Below are 27,322 nucleotides of genomic sequence, written 5' to 3' on the forward strand. Positions count from 1 at the left end.
TTACGCGATTGCCACGCCTCGATACCGTCCTGCCATATTTAACTGTCAATCGTACGGGTGTCAGACCGTACGACCCACCTAATCCAACCTAATCCATTTTCGAGTTTTTCTTTATTTTTGAGGGCCTCATGTTGTATGAAGCCCATGGGGCAATACTATAAATATGGGTCATTGCCCTACTTTTGGGGGTTGGCTTCTCAGATCTAGAACTTTTGTAATAGCAAAATATATAAAATCTCTCTCTCAAACATCTGATTTTGGTCCGGATTGTTGTGTTCATCCTTTAGATCTGCTCGATCAAACAATATTCATATATTACTAGATACAAAAATCTATAGCAAATCACTGATTATTAATGGCTTCTTCGTAGCATATTCATATATTTCTTTTCTCTATCAAATAAATTAAGACTTAACCACATATCCTATACCTCACTCATAAATCTAATTGATTATCCAAATTTGAGGTAAACAACCTCCTTGATCTAGTCCCTAAATTTAGTTAAGTTGTCAGCAGTTTCCGTGTTATTTCTTCTACAAATTATGCCTTAATCCCATCTTTTTTTAATACCACTTCCTTTAATGAGATTAATTATCTGGTTTTACGAGATCACTTAAAGGAAGTGGGATTAAATAAAGATGGTATATCATGGGAACAATTTGTTGTAGGCATCTGTTAGAGACAAATTTGTGGAGCTATAACCACCATCAAGGCGAGATTATGCCACTCACATATGTGGAATCATCAGTTGCTAAGACAACACTGTCTTTGCCACTTCTTTTTCATCTAGTAAGCTCCTTCCAAATTTCCTCCTCCTTCAATCCATTTGTCTCCTGTTTCTCTCTCAAATATTCCAAGCGCGTTCAATACTAGTTGCAATGGACAGAGATTGTGTTCTCTGTGCGGCTGTGCTAATTTCGTCATCCCCTCTTCTGTGCATCGTTTTTCAAAAGCAAAAGTATGTGTGTGTGACTTACTGCTGTTTGTTGAGTTCGCTAAAGTTTTGCAATTTCGTTTGCCAGTATTGTATAATAGAGTTTCTTTCTATCCTGGGAGGAATTAATCCAAATCTTGGACAATTGTGAGTAGATTAAATTCTTGTTTCTTTCTTCCATTATCTGTTTTCAGTATATAATTTGAATACAGGGATAACATTTGCAAATGGGTGTCTATATTTAAATGAGTATGCATTTCTTGTTAGTAGCAAGAAGGATATCTTTTATAAGGTGGTTTTGCATTTTCAAAATCTGTTTGGAAATTGTTTTCATGAATATACACCTAACTTATCTGCGACGAATTGTTTAAATGACTTCACATTTCTTGGTTTCAAAATAGATTTAACTTATATACATTGGTGCAAATAATTTCTTGTACTATTAGATCATTGTTGCATGTTGTAGTAGGTAACCTGCCTAATCTTCAAAACTACAAAATCTTTTTTATTTTTTATTTTTTATGAAAGGTTACGTGGAGATACCTTTTTGGTAACATGATAATGGAAACATTTCTTTACCCTTTCAAAGTATATAACTTAATTTTCAACAAAGAGACTTGCATCTCCTCTTGTCAAATAACCCTTTTGGTCTATTGTATTTTCCGTCGGCTCTTCTTTTTGTTATTTTCTGCTGGTGATTTATTTGTTTTTCTTTTCCTTTTTGGGGAATATTTTTTCCAGAACTGGTGAAGCATGGTTTGATATCATTACTTCAATAATTTTTTTATGAGTTTCACCAAACGTCTTGCACATGATATATATGACTTAGCAACGCACTTGTACAAAACATGATAGTGGTAGTGGCAGTTTAAACACGAAACAGAGTGCACAAATTATTGGTGCGTAAGTGCGTATTATCTAGAGACAGAGCCAGAGTTTTATGTTTAAGGTTTTGAAATTATAGTTCTTTTAAGTTAGCGGTTTATAAATTAATAACCTGTAAATTAAATGAATTTCTTTAAAACATATGCAAGGTTTGAACTAAAATTACTGGATTCTGTCGAACCTACTTCCTACATGCTAGCTCCCCCGCTAATTATACCCCTATTGTAATATGCCGTGAATTGTGGAAAAATAAATTTTCCTGCAGATATACTACTGCAAAAAGATTTTATTCCAGCATGGAACAGTAGATTGTTTGGATAATTAAGTCAGTACTTATTTGGAAACAGGTTTCCTGAATAAAACCTAGCAAGAGGGAGGTCAAAGTTAATACAGATAGGAGCTTTTTAAAGGGAAAATTACAAATTTGGTCCTTTTTCCTATATACCGAATTGGGAATTTCATGAAGTTGATTCTTAGTAAATGTAGAATCAAACCATTTGTCCTTATTTCAACAAAAGAGCACGGACTTCTTCGCAAGAAGAACTTTTGAGCGTAATGCGATAAAAGAAGAGAAGGAAAAATTCATAAACCGACCCCATCATCTCTACCCCGTAGGAATTACGAAATCCAATACATAAATCAGCTGATTATAGAATAGAAAAGCTTTTAGTGTGTCACTTAAGTTATATAGATATTCATGAGACCCTTTCATGCATTATGTTAGGTATCAAGGAAAATCAATTCTGGCTTATGGCGGCACATAAGCCCCATGGATCTTTAATTTCTTTATTTACACTTTAATAAAACAACATAATAAAACAAAAAATATAAAAAGTACATTAAAAGTTGAAGAAAATTAAAGAAACTCGTAGAAAACAAAATATCTAACACATTTTACTCGTATACTTAAAGAAATAGTGTTACGGTAAGGGAAAAGTACTTTTCACTCGTATGTAACTCTCCATATTCATCTACACCTCATTAGTGTACTCTCTTTAAAATTTATCTCTTTTTTTTCTTAAATAAATTTTATGTGTTTTTAAATCTTTTTAAAGAGCCATAAAGTATGTAAAAATTGTGAAGGATGTAAAATACGATTAGATTCATAATATAACTAAATAAGAGAGTATATAGCTTTTTCATGTAAAATAACAATTTTATTAGTATAAGGGACAAACTTGTCCTTATAAGCTTGTTACATAAAATTAGAAAAATGAAGATTTATATGAGAATTGGGAAAAAGGCTCAAATATGCCACTGAACTACGAAATGACTCATATATGCCACTCGTAAAACGAAGGGTTTAGATAATGTCACGTGGCAAAATTTGGTAATAGTAGAGTTCTATTAGTGAGTAATGACATATATGACCCAAAATGGTAACGACGATGGTATTTTTGAGCCCAGCTATTAACGAGTGACATGAATGAACCTTTTGTGATAGTTCGATTACATATTTGAGCCTTTTTCCCTTAAAAGTTTAAGAAAATTAAAGAAACTCATAGGAAACAAAATATCTAACATGTTTTACAAGTATAATTAAAGAAATAGTGTTAAAGTTATAATGAAATTCAAATCAATTATATGTCTTTAACTTCCAAACAATTTAAAAATCACAATTTCTTAAAAATTTCTCTCTAGATGGAAAAAAAAGGAGATAGTTTTACGCTTCTTATTTAGTTTAAGCTACTAGGTTAATTTAATTTCTGATTTATTTTTCCTAAGAAGTAATAAATGCAAACAAATTAAAATTTCTCAAAACATAAAACAAAAATAGTTATTTTGAAGTCCACAAAAGCAAGAAAAGAGTAACAAAATATATAAACTAGGGTATCTTTTTTTTATTAGAGGTGAGCCGCTTCTGCCTAGGAAAGAGGGTTTTGTCTAATTTTCTCCTTATTACAAAATCCTCATACTATAAATTCATTCCTCTACACAGGATTTGTATCATAGCAATTCCCAAGCCACGACCATGGCTGATATTATATTGCCTGAACACCTCATTCACAAAATATTGTCGTGCCTTAGTTATAAAGAAGCAGCCAAGACGAGTACTCTGTCCAAAACATGGTTACAAGCTTGGTTCACTTATCCCAACTTGCAGTTCAGATTTGGGCTGGTCAAAGGCAATAATGAAAGCAAAATAGTGGACAAAATCATGGAGAGATATAGAGAAAGAAAAATCCCTATAGAAAAGTTTGCACTTACAATTACAATTTATGCTTGTCCTCTTGTTTTCCCTAGGATTGACAAGTGGCTCGGAGTTGCTCTTCAGAATGGTGTAAAAGTATGTGAGGTTTCCACCTCACACTTTCCTGTTTCCACATTCTTGGCATCAAAATCTTTAACAGAATTGCTTCTGATGAGTTGTAATCTGATGGATCTTTCATTATCTACTAGTCAAGTGGTGAACTGCCATTCTTTGAGAAAACTTTCTCTATATGTTGTTCGTTTAGACGACAACATGCTTCAAACTCTGCTTAATTGTTGATTTCATCATTGAGAATTGTCCTTTATTGACAAAGATTGAGTTGCAGAATCTTCAAAATATCAAGTCAGTTTCTATTTCAACACGTTATAGTGATCGGAACCAGAGTGTTAAAATCCAAGCACCAAGTTTAGAACACTTGTCTTATTCTGGGTGTCGTTGGGGAGAGTCCCAAGTATTGGATATTATTGAATGTCAGAATCTAAAATCTTTAAAGCTATCAGATATGAAGATAACTGAAGGATTTCTCCGAAACCATATTTCTACATTCCAATACCTTGATAGTTTGATATTAGTTGGCGTTGCTGGAGAGTTGGAAAAGTTTAACATTTGCGGGAGTCAATCCCTAAAGGTCTTGAGAATTCAATAGTGTGAAGATATAGGGGAGATTGATGCTTCAAATTTGGTATCACTTGAGTATGTTGGAAGTAAAATTCTTGAGCTTAAAATTGCAAGAGATTCAGGTCAAATAAAGAACTCAAAAACAAAACTTATTTGCTGCTACAATGATCTTAATTGCCACTACAATGATTTAATTAATGTCGCATGGTTCTGTAAATTGAGGAAATTCCTATCAAACTTAACCTCTTGGTCTCACGTTTCCCTTGATTTTTACAAAAACTGCAATGAGATCAGCATGAAGGTCTGCAACCACACCATAGTGTTGGTACCCCTCAAGTGGATGTTTTAGATGTGTATATAAAGTCATCTAAGGAATGCCCAAGTTTGGTGGATGCTTTGCTATGGAGTTGCCATCCTAAGAAACTCAACCTATTCTCAACTATTGAAATGATTACATGCTTCATGAATTGTTTAATGCATATGAAGAATTCGAGTCATTCTACTTCTCATGGAAGAAAGCCTTGGCATAGTCAATTAAATGAAGTAAGAGCCTACAAATTTGGCTCGGCAGTGGAATTCAGAAGTGGAGAACTCGCAACCCTTACGGAAATGGATTCAATATATTTTTTATTAGATTGGTGATGTAGTTTATTGTTACACCTCGTAGTCGTGTACGTGAAATCTATTAGGCGTTAGTTGTCTAAGTCTAGACGTGGAGCATTTATTTCATGGTTACGAGGGTTTGAGTTCATATAATAAGCTATGAAAGACTCTGGGACCAAACAAGTCAAGGAAAATAAGTTTATTAAAAAATTGAAATAGGATTTGAGTCAACTTGGGAGGGATATATCTCCATGTGTATTAGGATTTTTAAGGTGTTTCAAAATCCTAAAATGAAGTTCGTCAAGTCTAGTTTATAATGCAACAAACCGCTCGTCGATAGGACATCGGAGTAGAAAATTATAGACGTTACAAATTGAACTGACAAAGCAGAAACAGGGTCGCTACAGTACTGTAGCAGCACTGCTATAGTACTGCTACAGTGCAGCCGACCCCAGCCCTTATAAAAAGGGTTAAAACCCCATTTTTTTCATCCAAAATTCTCCAAATTGTTCCAGAAAATTCAGCACCAAAAAGGGGTCTTAAATATTACATAGAAGTGAGGATCTTGCGCAAAAATTCAAGCTACAGAATACTAATCGAAGACCGGACAACTTGAAGTCGCGATTATCATATCATTTTGTGTTGGAGTTAGCTTGGGAACAAGTGATTATTGGAGATCTTTCTATTTTAGTAAAAATAAGGTATGAATCCTTGAATCTCTCCCTTTATCAACCTTGATTAAGGAATAGTTATAAGAATAAAAGTCATAGTTTGTTGTGTTGATGTTGTTGGCTTGTGGATGAAGTTGAAGGGAAATTTGAATGAAAATACATACATTTGTCTTGTAGAAAGTTGAGAATGTTGTTGTTGATGTTGTTGGTATTGTTTGGGAGTTGTTTTGGTATTTGGAAGAAGTCGACGATATAGGGTGTTGACACCCAATTTTGTCCCTCCTTTATTCCAATTTAAGGATGAACACGATAATCTGGACCAAAATCAAACGTTAGAGAGAGAGATTTTATATATTTTGCTATTACAAAAGTTCTTGATCTGAAAAACCAACCCCTCAAAAGTAGGGCAATGACCCCTATTTATAGTATTGCCCCATGGGCTTCATACAACGTGAGGCCCTCAAAAATAAAGAAGAAACTCTGAAATGGATTAGGTTGGATTAGGTGGGTTGTACGGTCTAACATCCGTACGATTGGCAGTTAAACATGGTAGGACGGTATCGACGCGTGGCAATCGCGTAACGGATCTCCCGGACAAACGGTCACGATCAAACGGACCAACGGCCACGATCAACTCGGCTATGGAGAAACCGGACCAAATGATGATCTTCCCTCTCTTCCTTCGATCTCTGGTCTTACCGGTTTTAACATATATCCGATTTTTACCATATACAATCAGCCTGAACAAGAAAGGCTCCCTGAGCCAGTTCAGGACTATGATGTTAATCCTGGAACAATTATGTGTACACTGATGTTTTATGCTTGTATAATAATCTGCTTTTGAGCTTTGCGGAATCTGATGTGTTAAACCTGGCTGTGAGGACAGTATTGGACAGCACGCAATTTGTGAGGGAACTCATTAATTAGTTTAATAGAGACATATTTTGCTTCCCCTCCTATTTTACTTATCAAATAATTTGTGAATCCATAACACACTGTTTTTCAAACTTTGCTGCATTCCGTTAACCAATCTAAGGGTTAACATAAAATCACCATCACGCTGAACTGAACTTAAACCACGTCAATTAAGTTTTCGAGCAGGTGATGCAAAATTTCCTAAAAGTATATGTTTAATCATTGCACGTATAGTGAAACTGTCAATTTAACTCTAATTACACTTCACTTTTAAAAATGATTATACAATGTTATCCGAATCAGGGTCCAAATTGAACAACTAGATCGCACTCCATCAATTAAGCAGATAACCGGTGGTTCTTGTTCAAACAAGGCAGCTAAAGGACATAATTTTATCATTGAGATATCTAGGAAAAAAAGTACACAAATGTAGGCTCTTCAAACAAGCTGGCAGAAATTAACATCATCTTAATCCTAAACAAAGCTTAACATGTAGAAAAAATTGTCCGGAAATTCCGTCTTCGAGTTGATAGCCATTGCGTATAGCTGAAGAACAATAAAATAAAAAAATGAGTCAGAAGTTTACTCTTAAGAATTATCACTCTAGAAAGAGAGGTTTTTCAATTTGTATTAAAAAATATGATTTTGTCACCTCATTCCCACCGAACCAGCTCACTGGAAAAACACATAATAGGATTATATATGATGGTTGCTACTGTTATAGGTAAAAAATTGTTATACAGAGGTAAAATATTTTAGCATAAAAAGTTTTGAGAAAAACTTCGTTGTTATAATGATGCGCTGTCATATAAGGATGTTGTTATAGAGAGGTCTGACTTTGATCCACGTTAGAGGTGCCAAATGGATGGATAGAGCTGAATTTGGGGAGATAAAAATGGGCTGAGTTAACAAATGTATGAGTTATTAATCGGGAAAAGGACACAAATGGCCATCCGGGTGAAACTATTGACACCCGATGGCCTAAGAATCTTATAAGTCTTTTTTTAGCCTTTTCAAAATAATTCCATTTCCAAGCCATTTTTCAACTAATTCCAGCACATGTATATAAACTATATCACTACTGTATATGTATAGAAAATGTATCATACGTATAGAAACTGTATAGAATATGTATAGAAAATGTTTCATCCGTATAGAAACTATATCATTATCGTATAGAATATGTATCCCTAAAGTATATGTATAGAAAATATATCATTGTTGTATAATAAATGTATAATCAACGTATAACTAGAAAATGTATCATTGGTGTATAATTTATGTTTAATAAATGTATACTTACTAATTATACACATATTATACATGTTTTGGGTTATTTTTTGAAGGCTCAATATGAATTTTTCGTCGATTTTTAGTGGCAACGTTTTGATCGTCGCCACAAATATTCCTTTTTTTGGTAGTGAACCTTTTAGTGACGACTTTTCGATCTTTGTGGCGATTCCTTTTTTTTTTTTTTGTAGTGAATGGACTGCTGGGCCAGCGCTTAGCAATACTTTTGGTCGAATGGGCAACTCGGTATTAAGCCCAAACGTGAGCCAAACAAATTTCTGATGGCCACTGTGTGTCCTTTTCAGGTCATCCTTTTCAGGTCATTTGCATGATTGCCCTTCAAAGGCACTGGTCTTTAATTTTTGTCTTTCGCCTAATATCTCGAGGTTCTGGGTTCGAACCCTGGCTCAGCAAGAAAAGAAAAATTCGCAAGGTAGAGGTTTGTAGCAAAATTACACCTATTCGGGCAAAAGTTAGGCCTTAAGACAGAGGTTTGCCTTGCCAGCTTTTGCCTTAAGGCAGACTTTTGCCCAAACTTTGCCTTATAAGTTCAAACTGAATCCAAAACTCTTTCTTGAGAATTTTTTTTTAATTTTTGACTGAGCGAGAGTTTAAACTCGAAACCCATGAGTTTTTAGGCGAAGGGCAGACTAACAATTTGAGCGGCAAAAATTAAAGACCAGTGCCTTTGAAGGCATTCCGCGCAAAAAATGGTTCTTTTCCCTTATTAATGGCCCAAATATTACTTGGGTTGAAATGGCTGGGGCAAAATTGATTATATAATGGGTCATAGCCCAATCTACCCGACTTTCACAAAGTTCTACACTACAATTCCTTTGTTTATTTTCTTATAAGTTGTTAAATTACTTCATAAAGTATTTTTTTTTAATTATAACTATTTATAACATATCAATTAAAATAACTATTTAAAAATATTTTGATAAAATTTCTCATAGATCTATTTGGACTAAATATCAATTCAACTCTTAGATGTGCTAATTTGGATAAACTAAAATAGGCTGAATTAATAAATTGAGTCGGACAATAACCCGTACAAACTTGTACGAATTGGATAGTTTATACTTTCACGAGCTACTTTCATCGCCCTAAGCTAATGTCAACATTCCACACTACTGTAGGGAAGTCAATCAGGTGGGGAGTCTTGCCATATTAGCCGCCACACTTGATAAAGGACGTTCTTTTACTCTTTCCAACAACTTCTAGAAAAAGGCTAAAGGACATGATGTTTCAATTGGATAAGTTGCAACTCCTTAATATAAAAAAATTAGGTATGACATAGTAGACAGGAAAGGCAGTGCATAGAAGCTTTTCCTAATTTATTAGCTAAGATGGTTGTATATTCTGTGTTATAAATTGTAATGAAGAGGTAAGTTCCAGTTCCCCTGTTTCTGTGCGTTAGTGATGAATACAACACCTTTAAAAAAAATTGGTTAATTTTAGAGGAAAGGAGATGCAACGGAATTCTCATTTATTTTAGCAAAAATTGTGTTATCTTTTTAGCCTTCACAAGTTGTAAACCTATCTCTTAAGGGGATCCATGAGAAACTTTGTTTTAGGAAGGCCAAACTGTTCCTAAAGGGCACTCCTAATTTTAAAATAGTTAAAGACGTTTTTGTTTGTCCTCTTTTAATAGGAAAACCCCGTGATGTGGGCAAAGGTGCAAATATACCCCTCAACTTTGCGATTTAGAGCAGATATATCTCTCGTTACAAAAGTGGTGTATATATACCCCTGCCGTTACAAAATGGTGCAAATATACCCCTTAGGCTGATGGGATTTAAAAAAAATCATTTAGGTCATTTTTTAATTAAAAAATGTCACGTGACTTTAAAAAAAGTCTACCAATTTTTTTTGATAGACATACTTTTCTAAAGTCACATAGTAATTTTTTTTCTGGTGGGTCCGGTCTGGTTAAAAAAATGGGTAGACTTATTTTTTTAAAGTCACACTGATATTTTTTTAAACGAATTAGACCAGACACACACGAGAAAACAAAATTACAACGTGGCTTTAGAAAAATATATCTACTAAAAAAAAAAGATAAACTTCTTTTTAAAGTCAGGTCATATTTTTTTAAAAAAAAATAATAACTTAAATGATTTTTAAAAAAAAATCTTATCAGCGAAAAGGGTATATTTGCACTATTTTGTAACGGCAGGGGTATATTTGCACCATTTTGTAACGGCAGGGGTATATATACACTACTTTTATAATGAGGGGTATATCTGTTCTAAATCGCAAAGTCGAGGAATATATTTGCATCTTTGCCTAAATAATTAAGAAAAGACAAATGTTAACAAAGAAAAACAAAAGAAAGAGAAGAGTAGCTAGATTGGATATTGCGGATACGAAATAGATGCCAGGCTTAACTCAAACCCAGTAACTTATCTTCAAGAGAAAAATACAACAATTTAAAGTAATCTCATACACGAAGGAGAGCGTACGCTCCTCTCTTATTTGCACTAAGAAGCTCACTCGATGTATCAAAACGACACAATTTTCTAATTTTTAGTTGCATTTAGAAAATCCTTGGTGGCATCAAATAAGGTTGCCGCCATTGAGGGATCAAACAACTCAATAGCATGGTAACCGTCTCCAAAGAGCTTGAAAGTTTTTACACCTTTCTCTTCCATAAACTTGGCGAAGTTTCTTGCAGCATCAACTAGAGGATCTTCGGACACACCAGTTACAAGGACCCCCCAACCTCGTGCGATCATATCATCTAAAAGCTTTGACCCTCCATTAACAAATGGATTGGAGTATTCATGATCGTGATCCAGTGCCTCTTTTGGTAAGGACAAGTCGAACATCTTGTCAATTGCATGAAGTGGCAAAAGTTGATCATCCTTTAGTTTCTCTTCAGATTCTGTCCTGTTTTTTCCACTGAAATATGGTTGATGCAAAATTAGCCCTTTGATCTTCACTGGCTCTAGTTCTTTATATGCTGAAGCTGCTATGCGTAACCCTGCATGTACGGGTGATAAAATTAGCCCATCAACGACTTGCTTATTTATTAACTAAGCCCATTTTGATCCGCACAATTAAACTAATTTAAAATTGTACTAATATGTCGTTCAGATTAATCCATGAGAAACTTTGTTTAAGTATTTTTAAGAAGACATATAGTTAAGAAGTATAATTAATGGAAGGCATGGACTTTAATGGAAGCTAGCTAATCTCCTTGTTAAATGATAATTGTAATGAACATATATTAATATATACTGAACATATCAAATTTAAATCTTGAATTCAAATATACCTAAGTGGTAAGCCATGTTTCCACCAGAACTGGATCCGAAAAGATAGACATTACTCAAATCAGAATAATTTTGGACCCATTCATCTTGAGTTGATTTAATCCAATATAACCCGTCCATAGCATCATCATAAGCTGCAGGAAGGCGGTTTTCAGGGGCCAGACGATATTCGAGGGCTATAACCATTGCACCAACTTTCTCAGCAAGTCCCTGACAAAAAAGATCCCAGCCAAAACTGTTGGCATGGAAGAAAACAAAACCTCCACCATGGTAGTAGAAAATGACAGGCAATTTCTCTCCAATTAAACGTCGTGGGACGTAAATTCGCAGCCAAGTTTTTTTGTTGATGTCAAGGGCCACGTCCTTAGATATAACTAAGGTCGTACCACTGGGATCAGAATTGGCTTGTGTGAGGGGTTCGGGTGTACGTTTAATTGTGTCACCTGGTAATTCTTCAATATTAAGAAAGGGATTGTCAAAAATTGGTCGAACAATTTTTTGGCTAGCCATAATCGATCACACAAATCAGTTGGAAACAAGTGTGTAGGAGGTTAGTTAACTTCTATCTAGCAAAGCTTAATTTGGAGGTTATATATAAGAAAGAAAAAACTATACTGACAACTGAGAGTTGTTGTAGTGGGGGAGTCATAGTGACAAGGTCAAGTATGACATTTGGAAGCATCTTTTTTCTATTGTTCACCACGAAAATTCAATGTGGGAATGTGCACGGCATATGCCCCGATTATAATTTTTTATTTTTTATTTTAAACTGAATGAGTTAAGAAACTAGTCAACCGAGTGTCGAAAGGCCTCGTACCATGAAAAGTATTCCTCACCTAAAATGTAGCTTCTTTTTCTTTTAACGATTAATACAGGACTTTTATTTGCATACCCAATCAAAGTGTATGGAGATAATTCTTTTCCCTCTTCTCCACTTTGATTGCCTCTTCCTTAGTACCTATAGTTTTCGGTATAGATTCATGAGTAGTATGTGACTAATTTATGTTTCAATAAAATACTCTTGCTGTATCAATTTGTGGCTTGACGAGGGTCAAACTAACCAACCTTCAGTTTGAATTCGAATATAGAATCTTCAATTTTTTGATTTCTTTCACATATTTAGCAACAATAGAAATAAATATAAGTCACAATAAATAACAATTCAAAATATCACTACAAGAAAAGGCTCAATTTGTGGGGGGTATTTCTTCAATTAGTGGCGGTTTTTGACTCCCACAAATTAAATTGCGGCGGTTTTGAAAAACGCTACAATTACGTCCGCCACGAGCATATTTGCGTCGGTTTCTTACAACCTCCACGACGACCGCCGCAAAATGATTTTTTAATTTGTGGCAGTTTAAAACCTCCACAATATGATCTCAATATTTTAAAGTATTAAACTAGCATTAGATTAAAACCGTCACAATATGATATCTACTATTTATTACGACTTAATTTGTGCAAGCTTATAACCGCCACAAATTGATTTTTTTTAATTTTAAAAAGAAAATTGAATTTGAATTACATCAAGCCTATATAAACATACATACAAAGAATTTACTAAAAAACATATAATGTAAATCAGGTTTCATTAAATAAATTCATAGTAAGAAGCAACACAAATTTAAATTCATGTCAAACTTAAGTAATACAAACTCGTATATGATAACTTAAATGTTACAACTTCAAATCTAAAAGGTTCAAAAATAATTCTGTATCATGTAAACATAAAAAAGCACTAAACATTTGTTGATTCGAGTTGGTTCACCACATTATCTTCTTTCTTCCCAGGGTAAAGCAAACTCAGTATTTGCATCACTAAGCTGAAATGATCAACAAAATGTATATCTAATTAGAAAAATAACATATCCTTGTACGAATAAACCAAAGTAATATGCAAACATATAAAAGAAAATTCATAATTCAATTCATCTCAAAAGCAAGTCCATACGAAGCTTTCATCTTGACAAAGATCTATTGAAACATGGATGGAAGGATAAATTTAATTTGATAATGGTCAAACATGTTATTGTGCTTGAAGAATTTTGCAATAAGAAAGCAAAAATTAGAGAGACAAAGTAAAAGAAAAACCACAAACATAATGTAACAAAAATACGATCTTCATCAATATCAGGTGGCTTAACTAGAAACTTTATAGATAATTAAGATAGCATGCCTAAAAGCAATTATGGTTATTGGACTATCAAAAAGAATCAACCACAATAAGTAGTAATTTAGCATCAACTAACAAGTAACTAAATTGTAGATACATATCACCATAAAATTTTAGTTCCTACGTCTCTAATGTCCTCCAATGCACACTATAGCTAATAATAACAACTTCATGAATTATTCCTAATCTAAGTAAGCACCCAAAACACAATCTAAGCCTCTGTTTACCGAAATCAGATCATGGTGCTTATTGAATTTAGTATGTAGTCTGAAGTGTTACTCACTTCATTGTTAATTTATAAGTTGGTCTTATCTTGTCCTTCACGTTCCATTCTGTTTACCTGAATAACACCTATGAATCTAGTGAATTTAACATATTGAAAGAATAACAGAACCCAATATGTAAGTCATGCAAATATCAATCAAAATTTAATCTACAATGCTGTCATTTAATTAGTAATAGTAATTCTAGTACTCTTTCACGTGTGAAGATTTAAGTAGCCACCTTTATGATCCAAGATCAAGAAGCATTTGATACAATTGGGGTATAGGTTATGCCTTATGAGATTCTCTAGCATTTCACCAGCAATTTTGGAGCAAGATCACTTTAATTGGTAGAGATTAAGAAGCTGAACTTGATTTACTAATCACCAAGGCCAGCATTGGTTTATTAGCAATTTAGCCTTACGTTACAAGGACATAGCAGTAATCATATTCAATCAAGAATTAAGTTATTACATGGTCCTTAACAAAGAAAAACAGAATTGAGGCTTACGTGAAATCCATTAAAGGTCGGATATAATTTGACGAAAATTGGAAGTCAAATATTCACGAATGGCTTTAAGATATATTAATGCTACATTCACGGTACAATTGAAAAAGTAAAGATACAGATCTCAAAATCAAGTGTGAATCGTAAAGCCTGCACAACAGAGGATTACCTTCACATCCACAGAAGTATGATACACAACAACAATCATATTATACAATTCGTCTCTTTCAGATCTCCACTTTATAAAACCTACAAAAGAACAAGTCAAAAGAGGTAAATGACCCACAAATTTCAACCAGAAAGAGATAAGAAAATGTAAGGGGCGAAGGGAGAAAGGAGAAGATATAGGCCGCTGGTGAATTGCCGATGAGGCCTGACTTTGACGGAAAGGGAATTGGGAAAAAGGGATTTGGAATTCCAGTTTTTAATTCGTGGGAACTGGGAAGGAACTGCTGATTTGGCTTATGCTTGGATTTTAAATTTTTGGGGGAATGATTTGGTGTTTGGGAGGGAAAGTTTGGCTCCAAATGAAAAATAAAAGAAACTTTCTTATCGTATATAGAACAAATAAAAAACTACTCCTATTACTACTATATATATATATATATTGGTTATTAGCAGTAGTTTTAATAACTAGTACTCCAATTATAGTGTTGTCCTTGCAAAATCAATTACTTTAATAAGAGCTTAAATAAAGTTGAAATGCATACAAAAATAATAGAATAAAGGAATTAAAAAGGTCAAAAATACCTCTAAACTATTCGAAATTGGTCAATTTTACCCTTTGGTACATTTTTGGCATAAATGTGCCCTCGCCGTTAATCAACCTTCCTATTAGCCAAGTAGCTCAAAAACACCCGTCCTTCTAACAGTTTATGCAAAACAAGAGGGAAAAGTATCAATTTTTCCATTGAGCTATTTGAAATGAGATAATTTTTCCCTCCGTTTAGAATTGGGGACAAGTGCGGTTAATTGTATTTAAGAAAAAGAAAAAACTTATACTGCAGATAGAGATTTCTCTAATTATTTTAATTAGAAATATACATTGCCAAATTTATGTAATATGAAGCTTAATTATCAACATTAATTATTTTATTAAACACTTATTTTATTGTTCCTTTCCAAACTATTATACCTCAACTGAAACATGAGATGCCTTGAAGTCACAATAAGTAATATACATACCATTATATAATTGAACTTGATTTCTTTTATTATATCAGTCTTAGAGTTAGTAAGGCCTCATTTATTTGCACTTAATGAAAGTATTAATCTTAATCATTTATATCTCAGTCATTAAGTCTTATTTTAAGGTCTCAATCTTAATTATTAAATGTGTTTTTTTTTTTTAATTTTACAACCACTGAATAGATCTAAGTGATGAAGATCTATAATAAAGTCTTAATTTCATTAAGATGTTTATTTAAATGTTTCACAAAGATGGAATGAGTTCATCACTACTCCATTCATTGTCACCGTTAACCGTCGCCTCCCACCATTATCATCATCATCAGCCACAACTTGGGTGGTTCACGATTTTGGTTAAAATCAAAACCAAACTGAAAATTTAACCAAACCGAATAAAAAACCGACATTTGGTTTGGTTTGATTTTAAATTTTAAAAACCTTTAATATTTAGTTTGGTTATGGTTCTATTAAAAAATAACCGAATAAATAACCAAGCCAAACTGATAAATTTTATACATAAATGTTATAATTATTTATATGTATAATATTAGTTTTTCATAAATAATTATAAATATTTTGTACCTTTTAATCATTAATTTGATTTTTGGTCTACTTATTTCACATGATTGTTTAAGGCCCATGTTTTTAAGAATATGTCCAGACCCATGTTTTTAGGAATATGTCTAAGCCCATGTCTTTAAGTCTTTTAACTCTTTTAAGTGTAAACCTACTCAGAAGCTCACGTTAGTGTCTAATGTCTTTAATTTAATTTTTTAGCTTTTCCTTGTCAGCCATTTGATTTTAGGTTGTTTTTTTTTTTTTTGAATTTATACCTTTCTTTTTTCTCGTCTGAATGGGTCTTAAATTTCTAATATTTTTCATATAAAAAAAACAGAGGTTGTAGATTTAGAGGTTCCTATAGAAGATACTTCAGTAACATCAGCATTTGCTGCAGCTCAAGCACATGGTAATGCCCTAATACTTCTTCCGTGGGTAATCCTCCTAAAAAGCAGAAAAGAACAACTCCTAGTAGTCGAGACCCTAGCCTTGGGGATAATGATAGAAAAACATTTGAAGTTTAGGATCATTACACAAAGTTTTTTTAATAAAATGGGAGAATTGAGGGCAAAATGCAGTACTGCCCCAAAGTTTGGGATCATTACACAAAGTTTTTTTATTTCATATATTTTCATTTTAATTTTAGGTAGTCTTTATGTTTAATTAATATGTATGTTTGTAACAACAACTAAAAGCTCCTATGCTCTACTTTATTTCCAGATATGTGTATTAAGATGACAAAAATGGTGCAACCACTACTAAGTTAGTTTTTAGCTCTATATGTAATAGTTTAGCAACTTTAGGTAACTTGAGTACTGCACTATCACTAATAGTGAAAATGTTTCTACGATGTATGTTCCATCTTAAATTATAAATAAAAGTTATCGTTTGAACAAAAAAAAGACATATTTTTTTTAACTTTTTAATGTTTTACTGATAAGTCTCATGGCTGCTAGTCATAAACTGAAAAATCAAACCCAACCGAACCAAACCGACAATAACCAAACCAGTGGTTACTATTTTATTTGGTTTGGTTATGGTTTTAGATATTTAAAAACTGACTAAATTGGTTTGGTTATGATTTTAATCAATAACCGACCCAAACCGAACCATGAACACTCCTAGCCACAACCACTAGCACCATCAATCGTGTAAGTCAGTTGTCACCACCATTATCCACCATTTACAATCATCAACACCAATCACTATTACAACCACCAATCACCAACGACATCACTACAACCAGCTATCACTATATATCACAATTCACCATCATCATTCACTACCGCCATTAGTTATATCACTATCCCCTACCACAATTGTTAGTTTTCACCACCAACTACCATGATCAACAACTATTGTTATCACTAACGGCAACCACCATCACTACTGGCTGCTACCCAAAACCACCCTTATCACCTAACACAATTCCCAATCAGTACCCACAATCACCATCGATAACCATCATCACCTCCAACTGTCCTATAATTTTAAAAAATAATTTATTGATATTTAGCATTATATTTAAATTTGTATTTCCTAGTTGTTAAAAAAAGTTAAGTCTTAAAAACTAGTTTATTGATATAGCATATATTAGATCAATTTAGTATTTAATTTAAATTTTATATTTATTGATTTTAAATAAGATAGGTTTTATATAATTTAGATATTTGAGAAAATAAATTCTTGATTATTTAGTATTCAGATATTAATGCAACATCTTAAAATTCAGATGTGTATTCAGATATTTGAATTGTAACACTCATCTTAATATCATAATTGCATTCAAATATAGACGTCTTAATCTTAATGAAAACAAATGAGGCCTAAAACAAATCCATAAATGATTTCATGTCCATGAATAATGATTCATACCTAATGTCTAAGGAACTAGAAGAAAAAAATGTATGTCTTTGTTTTTTACTTGTTAAAATGAGAAGTCTTTATAGTACTTCATTCGCCCCATATGTGACACTTTTCGCTTCTCGAGATTCAGCCGACTAAAAATTGTATTATTTAGTAATTGTTAATTTGTATCAAATTGCAATAATTTCTCAAGTAATTGAAATTTAATGTATTTGCGGAGGTTGTCAAAAACCTACACAAAAATACCGTCACAACAAGAAAAAAATTTGGGGAGGTTGAAGCAAACGCCACAAATTGAATGTATAGTGGGGGTCTTTTACAACCGCCACACTTTAACCCCCGCAAAAAGAACTATTTTGTGGGGGTTGGCACAAATGCCACAAATTGAATGTATAGTGGGGGTCTTTTACAACCGCCACACTTTAACCCCCACAAAAAGAACTATTTTGTGGGGGTTGGCACAAATGCCACAAATTGAATGTATAGTGGGGGTTTCTTATAACCCCCGTAAATCAACCGCCACAATTTAGCAGTTTTTTTGTAGTGTATTTAGAAAGTATCTAAAAAAATTATGATCAAAAGAACCATTATTTGACTCTCTAAATAATAACTACGGAGTAAGACACAAAAATTGAAAATAGGGAAGTAATGTCAAGAAAGGCGACTTGAATGAAACACTCCATGAGTAAACACCAAAAATGAAAATTTAAAGTATTGCAGCTTTCATTGAAAATTTTACGTCAAGGCTCTTGCAAGGACTTGGGAAACAATAATATTTTCATTCATCATTCATTGTCGCCTTTCTTGACTTTAATGTACTATACTATGGATTCTAAGCCTGATCAATTTCATTTTTTTTACTTTATAAATAAGATTTCTTGTTCTATAGTTAAGTCGATAATATATATGTATACATTAAAAATTAATAATAATATTTAAAAAGTAAAAAATGATAATTTAGAGGGTAAAATATGTATTGGCCGGTTGAGTGACCTTTTGAGTGCTATAAGCATAGTTAAGTGCTTTTCTATTAAAGAAATATGACTTTAAAAGGTAATTTCATAGAGTTAAGTAACCATTTGAATATTAACTCTGCTTCTTTTTTCAAACATCTGAATACTTAAAATTGTTTTACTTAAAGATTAATAAATATAAAATCTAATAAACTACTAAATTAATCTAATACATATCAACAAAATACTTTTAAAAGAGATTATATGGTAGTTGGTGGTAATGTTTTAGATTGATATGTATTTTGTACTTTGTTGATATGTATTAATCTAATACATATCAACAAACTGCTTCATCAGATGTTTAATCTAATACATATCAACTGCTTCATCACCACCAACTACTAAATTAATCTAATACATATCAACAAACTGGTTGATCACCACCAACTACCGTATAATCTTTTAAAAGTATTTTGTTGATATGTATTTTGTATTTAGTAGTTTATTAGATTTTATATTTATTAATTTTTTAAGTAAAACAATTTTAAGTATTCAGATGTTTGACAAAACAAGCAGTCTATGTTATTTAGTATTCAGATTTTAATACAACGTCGATTCAAATATTGAAATTTTAATGTTCAGATGTATATTCAAATCTAAACGTCTTAATCATTATGAAAACAAAATGCAGCCTTAATCCTCTACATGAACAACCTCTTAAAAAGGAAAAATCGATAAAATAAAGTGCAGAGTAAATCAAAGTCAAGAATGACAACTATGATTGAAGAATGGGAGTGGTATTGTTTCTCTAGTGCTTGCACTAATCTTGACGTGAAAATTTCAAATAAAATACAACACACAAATCCCTTTTACTTTAATTTTTCATTTGATGTTTTGTCGTTAAGTGAACTTATTATTTACTCTAATCGCCAAGTATCATATTAGTTACGAGTTCATATTCAAATGGTTACTTAACTCTATGAAATTACCTTTTAAAGTCATGTTTCTTTAACAGAAAAGCACTTAACTATGCTTATAGTACTCAAAAGGTCACTCAACCGGCCAATACATATTTTACCCTCTAAATTATCATTTTTTACTTTTTAAATATTATTATTAATTTTAATGTATACATATATATTATGGACTTAACTATAGAACAAGAAATCTTATTTATAAAGTAAAAAACTGAAATTCAGGCTTAGAATCCATACTGTAGTACATTAAAGTCAAGAAAGGCGACAATGAATGATGAATAAAAATATTATTGTTTCCCAAGTCCTTGCACGAGCCTTAGACGTAAAAAATTTCAGTGAAAGCTAAAACACTTTGAATTTTCATCTTTGGTGTTTACTCATGGAGTGTTTCATCCAAGTCGCCTTTCTTGACATTACTTCCCTTTTTTCAAATTTTGTGTCTTACTCTGTAGTTATTATTTAGAGAGTCAAACAATGTTTCTTTTGATCATAATGTTTTCAGATACTTTCTAAATATTTTGAATTGTTATTTATTGTGACTTATATTTATTTCTGTTGTTGCTAAATATGTGAAAGAAATCAAAAAATTGAAGATTCTATATCCGAATTCAAACTGAAGGTTGGTTAGTTTGACCCTCGTCAAGCTACATAAATTGAAACAGCAAGAGTATTTTATTGAAACATATACACTACAGGAGAAACACTTTTTCGCGGCTTTTGGTTCCTTCATTTTGCAGCGGTTTTAACTGCCGCAGTTTAAAAATAGCGACGGTTTAGAGCTATCGCATGATAAGCTGTCGTAAAACCCTTTTCCGGCAGTTTAGATGAACCGCTGGAACAATCGCTGCAAAATATTATACAACAACGGTTTATATTAATTTCTCGGTGGTTTGTAATTAAACAAAATTCCTTAAGGCCCGGCGGTTTAATTCAATTTAGCGACGTTTTTACTCGCATCTACCAACACTAGCAATCAGAGAAGAACAATAAATTCAAAAAAATCAACATAAAAATCAACATTTTCACGTACATTTCGGATTTGAAAATCTGCAGAACTTTTTGATGGAGTGAAATAAGGCGAAAAAGACTTTGGAGAAGTAATCTAGAGAGTGAAAGATGGAGTGAAATAAGGCGTAAAAATATTGTTGCTGTGTAGAAAGTTCTAATCTTTGGTCATATTTTGTGGGCTCCACCTTATTTGATTTAGATAAATTATAGTAGTAAATCCGTTAATTAAAAAGGCCAAACCGCCGCAAAGTCCAAATAAACTGCAGAAAAAATTATAATGTCACTTAAAGAAAAAATATATGTGGTAACAAAAAATATTTTGTTGTCATAGATTGATTATTGTTGCAAAAAGTACTTTTGGCAACAAAAAAAATATTTTGTTGCATGAATTTTCCCAACGGCTGTTATTGTAACAACGTGCAACAACTTTTTTTTTTTTGTTGCCAAAAATACTTTTTGCAACAATAATCAATACTATGGCAACAAAATTAAATTCTTTGGCAACAAAAAAATCATTTGCCAACAACAAAACTAAGTTGTTGCCAAATATAAAAAAATTTGTTGTCATTTCTATATTTTCTTGTAGTGTGTAAAAAATCACCGTGAAATGAAAAGTAAACCGCCGTAAAATTAAGTAATTTATGGCTCTTACTAAACCGCCACGCCAACAACCGGGACATCAATATCTAGCGGCAGTTTGGAGAAACTACCCAAAAAAACCGCAGCTAAGACCCCTTTTTTTTTTTTGTAGGCCTTCCCTGTATATATCATGGTGTAAAAGAAAAGTACTCCCTCCATCCCAAAAAGATTGTCCTCTTTTGACTTGGCACAAAGTTTAAGAAATAAATGAAGACTTTTGAAATGTGTGGTCCAAAATAAGCCTTAGATATTTGTGTAGCTGTAAATCATCTCATAAAGTTAAATTGTTTCTGAATATAGAAAAGGGACAATCTTTTTGGGACAGACTAAAAAGAAAAGGAGGACAATCTTTTTGAGGCAGAGGGAGTATATGGAAGAGACATATACCCTTACTTCCGATTAGGATGACAAATGAGTTGTTTGGATTGAAGTTGGATGGGTCAAGATGGGTGAATGCCCAACCCTGTCCGAAGCTTGTTTGGACTAAAATGAGCTGGGTCAAGATCGGCTAAATGATGAATCATTCACCCAACTTAACTCACTTTTTGAACATTTTGAGAAACCAAAAATATCAATATTTTTTTCTTGGATTGCAAATATTCTCTCGCTCACGCTTTTCCAAATAAACGGTGTTTTAAAAATTAATCTAAATATTTTGGATATAAAAAAAATTCCTAATTATGGTTGTCTGACACATAACTAGGAGTGGCAAACGGGTGGGTCGAATCCGATATGCATGGGCGGGTCAAAAAATGGATTAAATAAAAATGGATAAAATATTTGATCCGCTCATATTTAACACGGATTAAAAAATGAATTAACTGACATATAATATGGATATACATATTATCCATGGCTTCAAGGATAGTAGGTGAGAGTACGATCCAAAAGCCAAAATAAGCTTAGACTCTCAAGAAAAAATAAAATAAAATTTTAAAAAGGACAGTCCGGTGCACAAAACATCATGCGTTAGTAGGGTCCAAGGAAGAGTCACACCCCTAAGGGTGTGATGTAAAAAAAAAAAAAAGTTTAAAAAGAGTTAATCGCGTTTTGTAGTTGTTCCGCTTTTGAAGGAAAGGCAGTTGATGGTCAGTTTATGCGCATTTGATGGCTCAGATTTGTGCTGATGATTTATCATTTTTTTCGCAGATTGTCCTTCAAAGGCACTGGTCTTTAATTTTTGTCCTTCGCCTTAAAACCGGGTTCTGGGTTCAAACCCCTGCTCAGTCAAAAATAAAAATACAAATTCGCAAGACAGAGTTTTGGATTCAAACTCTACCTTAAAGTAGAGTTTGTCTTATGCATGCCTAAAGGAAAACTCTGCCTTAAGGCAGAGTTTGCTATCTTAAGGCAAACTCTGCGTTATAAGGTAGCAAACTCTGCCTTAAGGGAGAGTTTTGTAGACAAATTCTTCCTTGCGAATTCAAACTCTACATCGCAAATTTTTTTTAAAATTTTTTGACTGAGCGGGAATTCGAACCCGGACCCCATGGGTTTTTAGGCGATGAGCAAAAATTAAAGACGAGCAATTTGAGGGACAAAAATTAAAGACCACCCCCAAATAAGGACAATCGTGCAAATTGCCCATGATTTATGATGGCTTAACTTGAGCTAAGCCCAATCACCTCTTCTTCAAAATTACTCTAGCCTGAGCTAATTTTATCACCTCTACTTCCAATACATCTTCTAAAACATAGGGTTACCAAGCTGAATGATATTGATGAATCCTTTACAGTTTGTGCTTTCTAGCCTTGCCAAAACAGATAACGAAGAAGCTATTATATGTACAACAATTATGTTATATCTAGGAAAAAGGGTCAAATTTTCATTTTTACTATGTGAAAAAGATTGATTTTAATCTCCGATAAACTGTACTCTTTCAAATATACCCCTTGTTGTACCTAAATGGTTTAAATATACCTTCCACCTATGAGACTGTCCATGGTGAACATCCAATCCGACATTTAGGTAGACACCACGTAGCATGTGCCACCTCAGTGCCCTAACCTGTTTTACCCTCCACTCTACTTGTTCTTCCACCACTAGCATTTCCTTTCCCTCCACCACCACTAACACCATTAGCACCTCCACTTGATGAGATAAATAGCGTCAATTAGAAGGTTTGGCATTACCAAATTTGTCATTACTTCATAACATATCTATGTAAAACACATCTAGCATATATAAGTTTAAGGTACAACATAAGCTAAACTAGTGCACAAAATACTCTTATCAGTTGGGAAAATGAACAAATAAGAGAACAAAAAAATCAAGCATTCAACTTTATTTCGAACTAGGAGTATAATCAATTGATCAAAGCAGGCTAGCTTTTTATTCATTGTTTTTATTGAAATAGATTCATAGTTCGCATATTGGATAGTTTTCACTCAAATGATCTAATCAATCATTTGAATGCAATTTAAATAATTACACTGTTTTGTTGGTAGTTGATAAAAATAATTTCCTGTAGGCCTCTGTGAAAGCCACATTTGTGGTACTATAACCACCATCAAGAACTAGATTCAGTCCACTCGCATATTTAGAATCATCACTTGCCAAGTACAAAACTGCATTTGCCACATCTTGTACACCTAGTAAATGTCCTTTCAGATTTGCTGCTTCTGCAAACCATTTGTCCGCCATTTGTTTGTTTACTCGAAATCCGTTTAGCATTAAAGGTGTGCTAATTGCATAAGGAGAAACGCAATTAACTCTTATTCCATACTTTGCTAATTCAACTCCAACATTATTAGAAAGTCCCAAAAGTGCATTCTTTGAAGCCGTATAGACGTGCGTCGCAGCACTATAAACATCTGTCACCACACTTGCAGTGAAGATAATGGAGCCTTTCTTGTTCGGAATCATTACTCTGGCAGCGTGTTTCGCGCAAAAGACACCCCCAACAAAATTTACATCGAATACGTTCTTGATTACGTCGTAATCTATGTATTGGATGCTGGGAAATGGATTACCCAATACACCAGCATTACTGAACATTATGTCGAGCTTACCAAATTTGGCAATTGTTGTATCAACAACATTTTTGACGTCCGATTCGATCGCGACATTGCAATGGACATAGATAATTGTGTCTTTGTTGCCAATTTCTTGTACCAAGGAAGTTCCAAGGTTGTCTTGTATGTCAGCAATTACAACTTTTGCACCATGTTGAACAAAAAGCCTAGCTGTGGCTGCTCCTATGCCACTAGCACCACCAGTTATAATTGCTACCTTACCTTCAAGCCTACAAAAATAAGTTAAAATAGAGAAAATAGTAATATATTTAAAAAATAACAGAGAGGGAGATCAGTATAACCATTTTCTATGTACAGAGGAAAAGAATAGGGTTACGAATATGGAAAATAAAGAAAGAAAGAAAATAGCCATTTTTTCAAACTAAGCTGGAGAGCTCTGTGTTGTTCACATATTTATAGTCTCTATTTACGAGAAAATACCATAGACCAAGAATGTTTTTTAGCCTATTTTCCAGCTCTCACACACTACAACGAGAGTGAAGTCACTTTCCATGTCACTTGGCAGTAAGAAATGTTACATTCATAACAGCAACATCACATAATTTAAGTATTAAACTGAAAATGTAAATAGTTTAGAGAGTTTTTTTAGGTATTAACTCTTTAAATTTAGTTATTTAAGTTATGGCTAGTTTTGAGAAGTTATGGTGCAGCTAATCTCAAAAACTTGATAACTAAGAAGCCACGTGCACAAGGCTAAGCATCTAGAAAGGCCTGTACCTATAAACGCAAGATTCGAAATCTTCATGCCAAGAAAGTTTGTTATGATTAACGAGAAAAAAAAGTTTGCTATGCTGTGTTTACAATTGATTTTTATAAAATCGAAAGCTATGTAATCGATTTTTTTTATTTTTTTATTTTTTGCAAAAAAGTTGTCAAATTAAGAGTGTGTTTCTCATGAAAAATATATATTTTCCTAGAAAATATTTTCTTGAATTTCTATTTTTTTTTTTTTGGTGTTTGGTGAGTAAGCAAAAAAAAAAAAATATTATTCCAAGCGTATTTATATATATTATAGAAAAATACTATGCGAGTTGTATACGACCGGGGGGGGGGGGGAGTTTGGGGGTGGCGGGGGTGCATGGGATGGTCAAGGGGTGATAGTTGGGAGCGTTAGCATGTGGAAGATATAATAAGCTTGAAATGCCACTTATGAAATTAGTTTTCCCTACTTTCGTTATGAGTGTCATTTTCTCATTTTTAAGGAATTTGTTTTAACAAAATATTTTGAACGTCAAACATGAAAAATTAGTCATACCAAACACACCCTTATAAGTTATAAGTCACTTTCCTCACTTTTGATTAACAGGCAATAGCTTATTTTTGCCAAGTTAAACTAGAAACCGTGTCAAATTTACATACAAATATGTAAGCAATTGTAGGTGCGGACCATACTTCTGGCTAAGGCTGGCAACCGGTTCCAACCGGAACCGGTTATGGAACCGGTTAAGGAACCGGCCGGTTCCGGTTAAAAAACCGGAACCGGTTAACCGGTTCCGGTTTACCGGTTTTCCACTCCAAACCGGAACCGGTCCGGTTTGGAGTGGTTAAAATCTATTTTATTTTTATTTTTTGTATTATATATATATATATATATATATATATATATTATAGTATTTATTAGTATATTGTAGCTATATTTACATATGTTAGACAAGTTTATAATTAAAGTTTAAATATTTACTGACTAACAGACTAACAGCAAGTCAGCAATACAGAATAGTGTTTTTCATATACATATATATGTATAACTTATATATACTTATATATATATAACTTATATATACTTACATATACTTATATATTTGTATAACTTAATATATATACTTATATATATGTACTATATACTCTATATACTTATATATATGTATAACTTAATATATATACTATATATATGTATAACTTAATATATATATTATATATATGTATATATACTATATATATTTATATATAATATATATACCAACGTTTTTTTTTTAAAAAAAAAAATTCACCGGTTTAACCGGTCCGGTTCCGGTTTCCAAAATATTGAAACCGGACCGGTAAACCAATACACGGTTAACCGGAACCGGTTAACCGGTTATACCGGTTCTGGTTCCGGTTCCGGTTTAACCGGTTCGGTTACCGGTTAAATGAAACCGGTTGCCAGGCGTACTTCTGGCTAGCTCGTTCAATACGTCTTGACTTGTTACTTGTGAAGTTGTGATGGATATTAGAAACTGTTCACACCAATATCTTAGCTGTTTAAAAGTCCCATATATTTTTTTTTTCCAAAGATTATTATTGAAGTTCTTTAAAAAAGAAACAACTGAAATAGAGTAAAATCGCAGCGAACATACCTCCCGCTATTGTGTTGGTTCGTCGCAACGGAAAAGGAGAAGATTATGAATAAGAAAAATAAAGAAAGAAACTTTTTGGCCATTGAGGATTGAGGAGAAGATGGTCTGGCCATTTTCTCAAATTTGAGAGCTCTGTGTTTTCACATATTTTGGGTCTCAATTTATAAGAAACACCATAGGACAAATTAGGAAATCACAGAGAGAATTTTAGAATGCCGTGCACGTTTCATACAAAAAAAAAAAAAAACTGACTTATTTTCTTACCCACTGAAAATTACTTTGCATTAGAACTTCTATTAATTTGGATGCAGTTGATTTAGTATAATGTAAAACTGAACTTGTAAAGCCAAAACAGTGAGCAAAGACAAGTTATTACAAATACACGAGCCGACGACGCATTGTATGAATCAGC

The 27,322-nt window shown here is 33.0% G+C and overlaps 2 protein-coding genes and 1 pseudogene across 2 annotated transcripts; 1 reads left to right on the forward strand and 2 right to left on the reverse strand.

Annotated features, from left to right (window-relative positions):
* Positions 1-3,791: 3,791 nt before the first annotated feature.
* LOC132601791 (uncharacterized) lies at positions 3,792-5,382 on the forward strand (annotated as a pseudogene).
* Positions 5,383-10,495: 5,113 nt separating this feature from the next.
* Positions 10,496-11,979, reverse strand: LOC132603900 (probable carboxylesterase 120). The gene is made up of 2 exons (XM_060317201.1): positions 11,409-11,979; positions 10,496-11,114 (listed from the first exon to the last, which is right to left on the reverse strand). The coding sequence occupies exons 1-2, from the start codon at positions 11,914-11,916 to the stop codon at positions 10,651-10,653; spliced, it is 972 nt and encodes a 323-aa protein (XP_060173184.1). The 5' UTR covers positions 11,917-11,979; the 3' UTR covers positions 10,496-10,650.
* Positions 11,980-23,848: 11,869 nt separating this feature from the next.
* On the reverse strand, positions 23,849-27,065 carry LOC132603901 (short chain aldehyde dehydrogenase 1-like). The gene is made up of 2 exons (XM_060317202.1): positions 26,911-27,065; positions 23,849-24,783 (listed from the first exon to the last, which is right to left on the reverse strand). The coding sequence occupies exons 1-2, from the start codon at positions 27,021-27,023 to the stop codon at positions 23,967-23,969; spliced, it is 930 nt and encodes a 309-aa protein (XP_060173185.1). The 5' UTR covers positions 27,024-27,065; the 3' UTR covers positions 23,849-23,966.
* Between the last annotated feature and the right edge of the window lie 257 nt (positions 27,066-27,322).

Source organism: Lycium barbarum, chromosome 7 (genome assembly GCF_019175385.1).
Source record: "Lycium barbarum isolate Lr01 chromosome 7, ASM1917538v2, whole genome shotgun sequence".
Classification (NCBI taxonomy): domain Eukaryota; kingdom Viridiplantae; phylum Streptophyta; class Magnoliopsida; order Solanales; family Solanaceae; genus Lycium; species Lycium barbarum.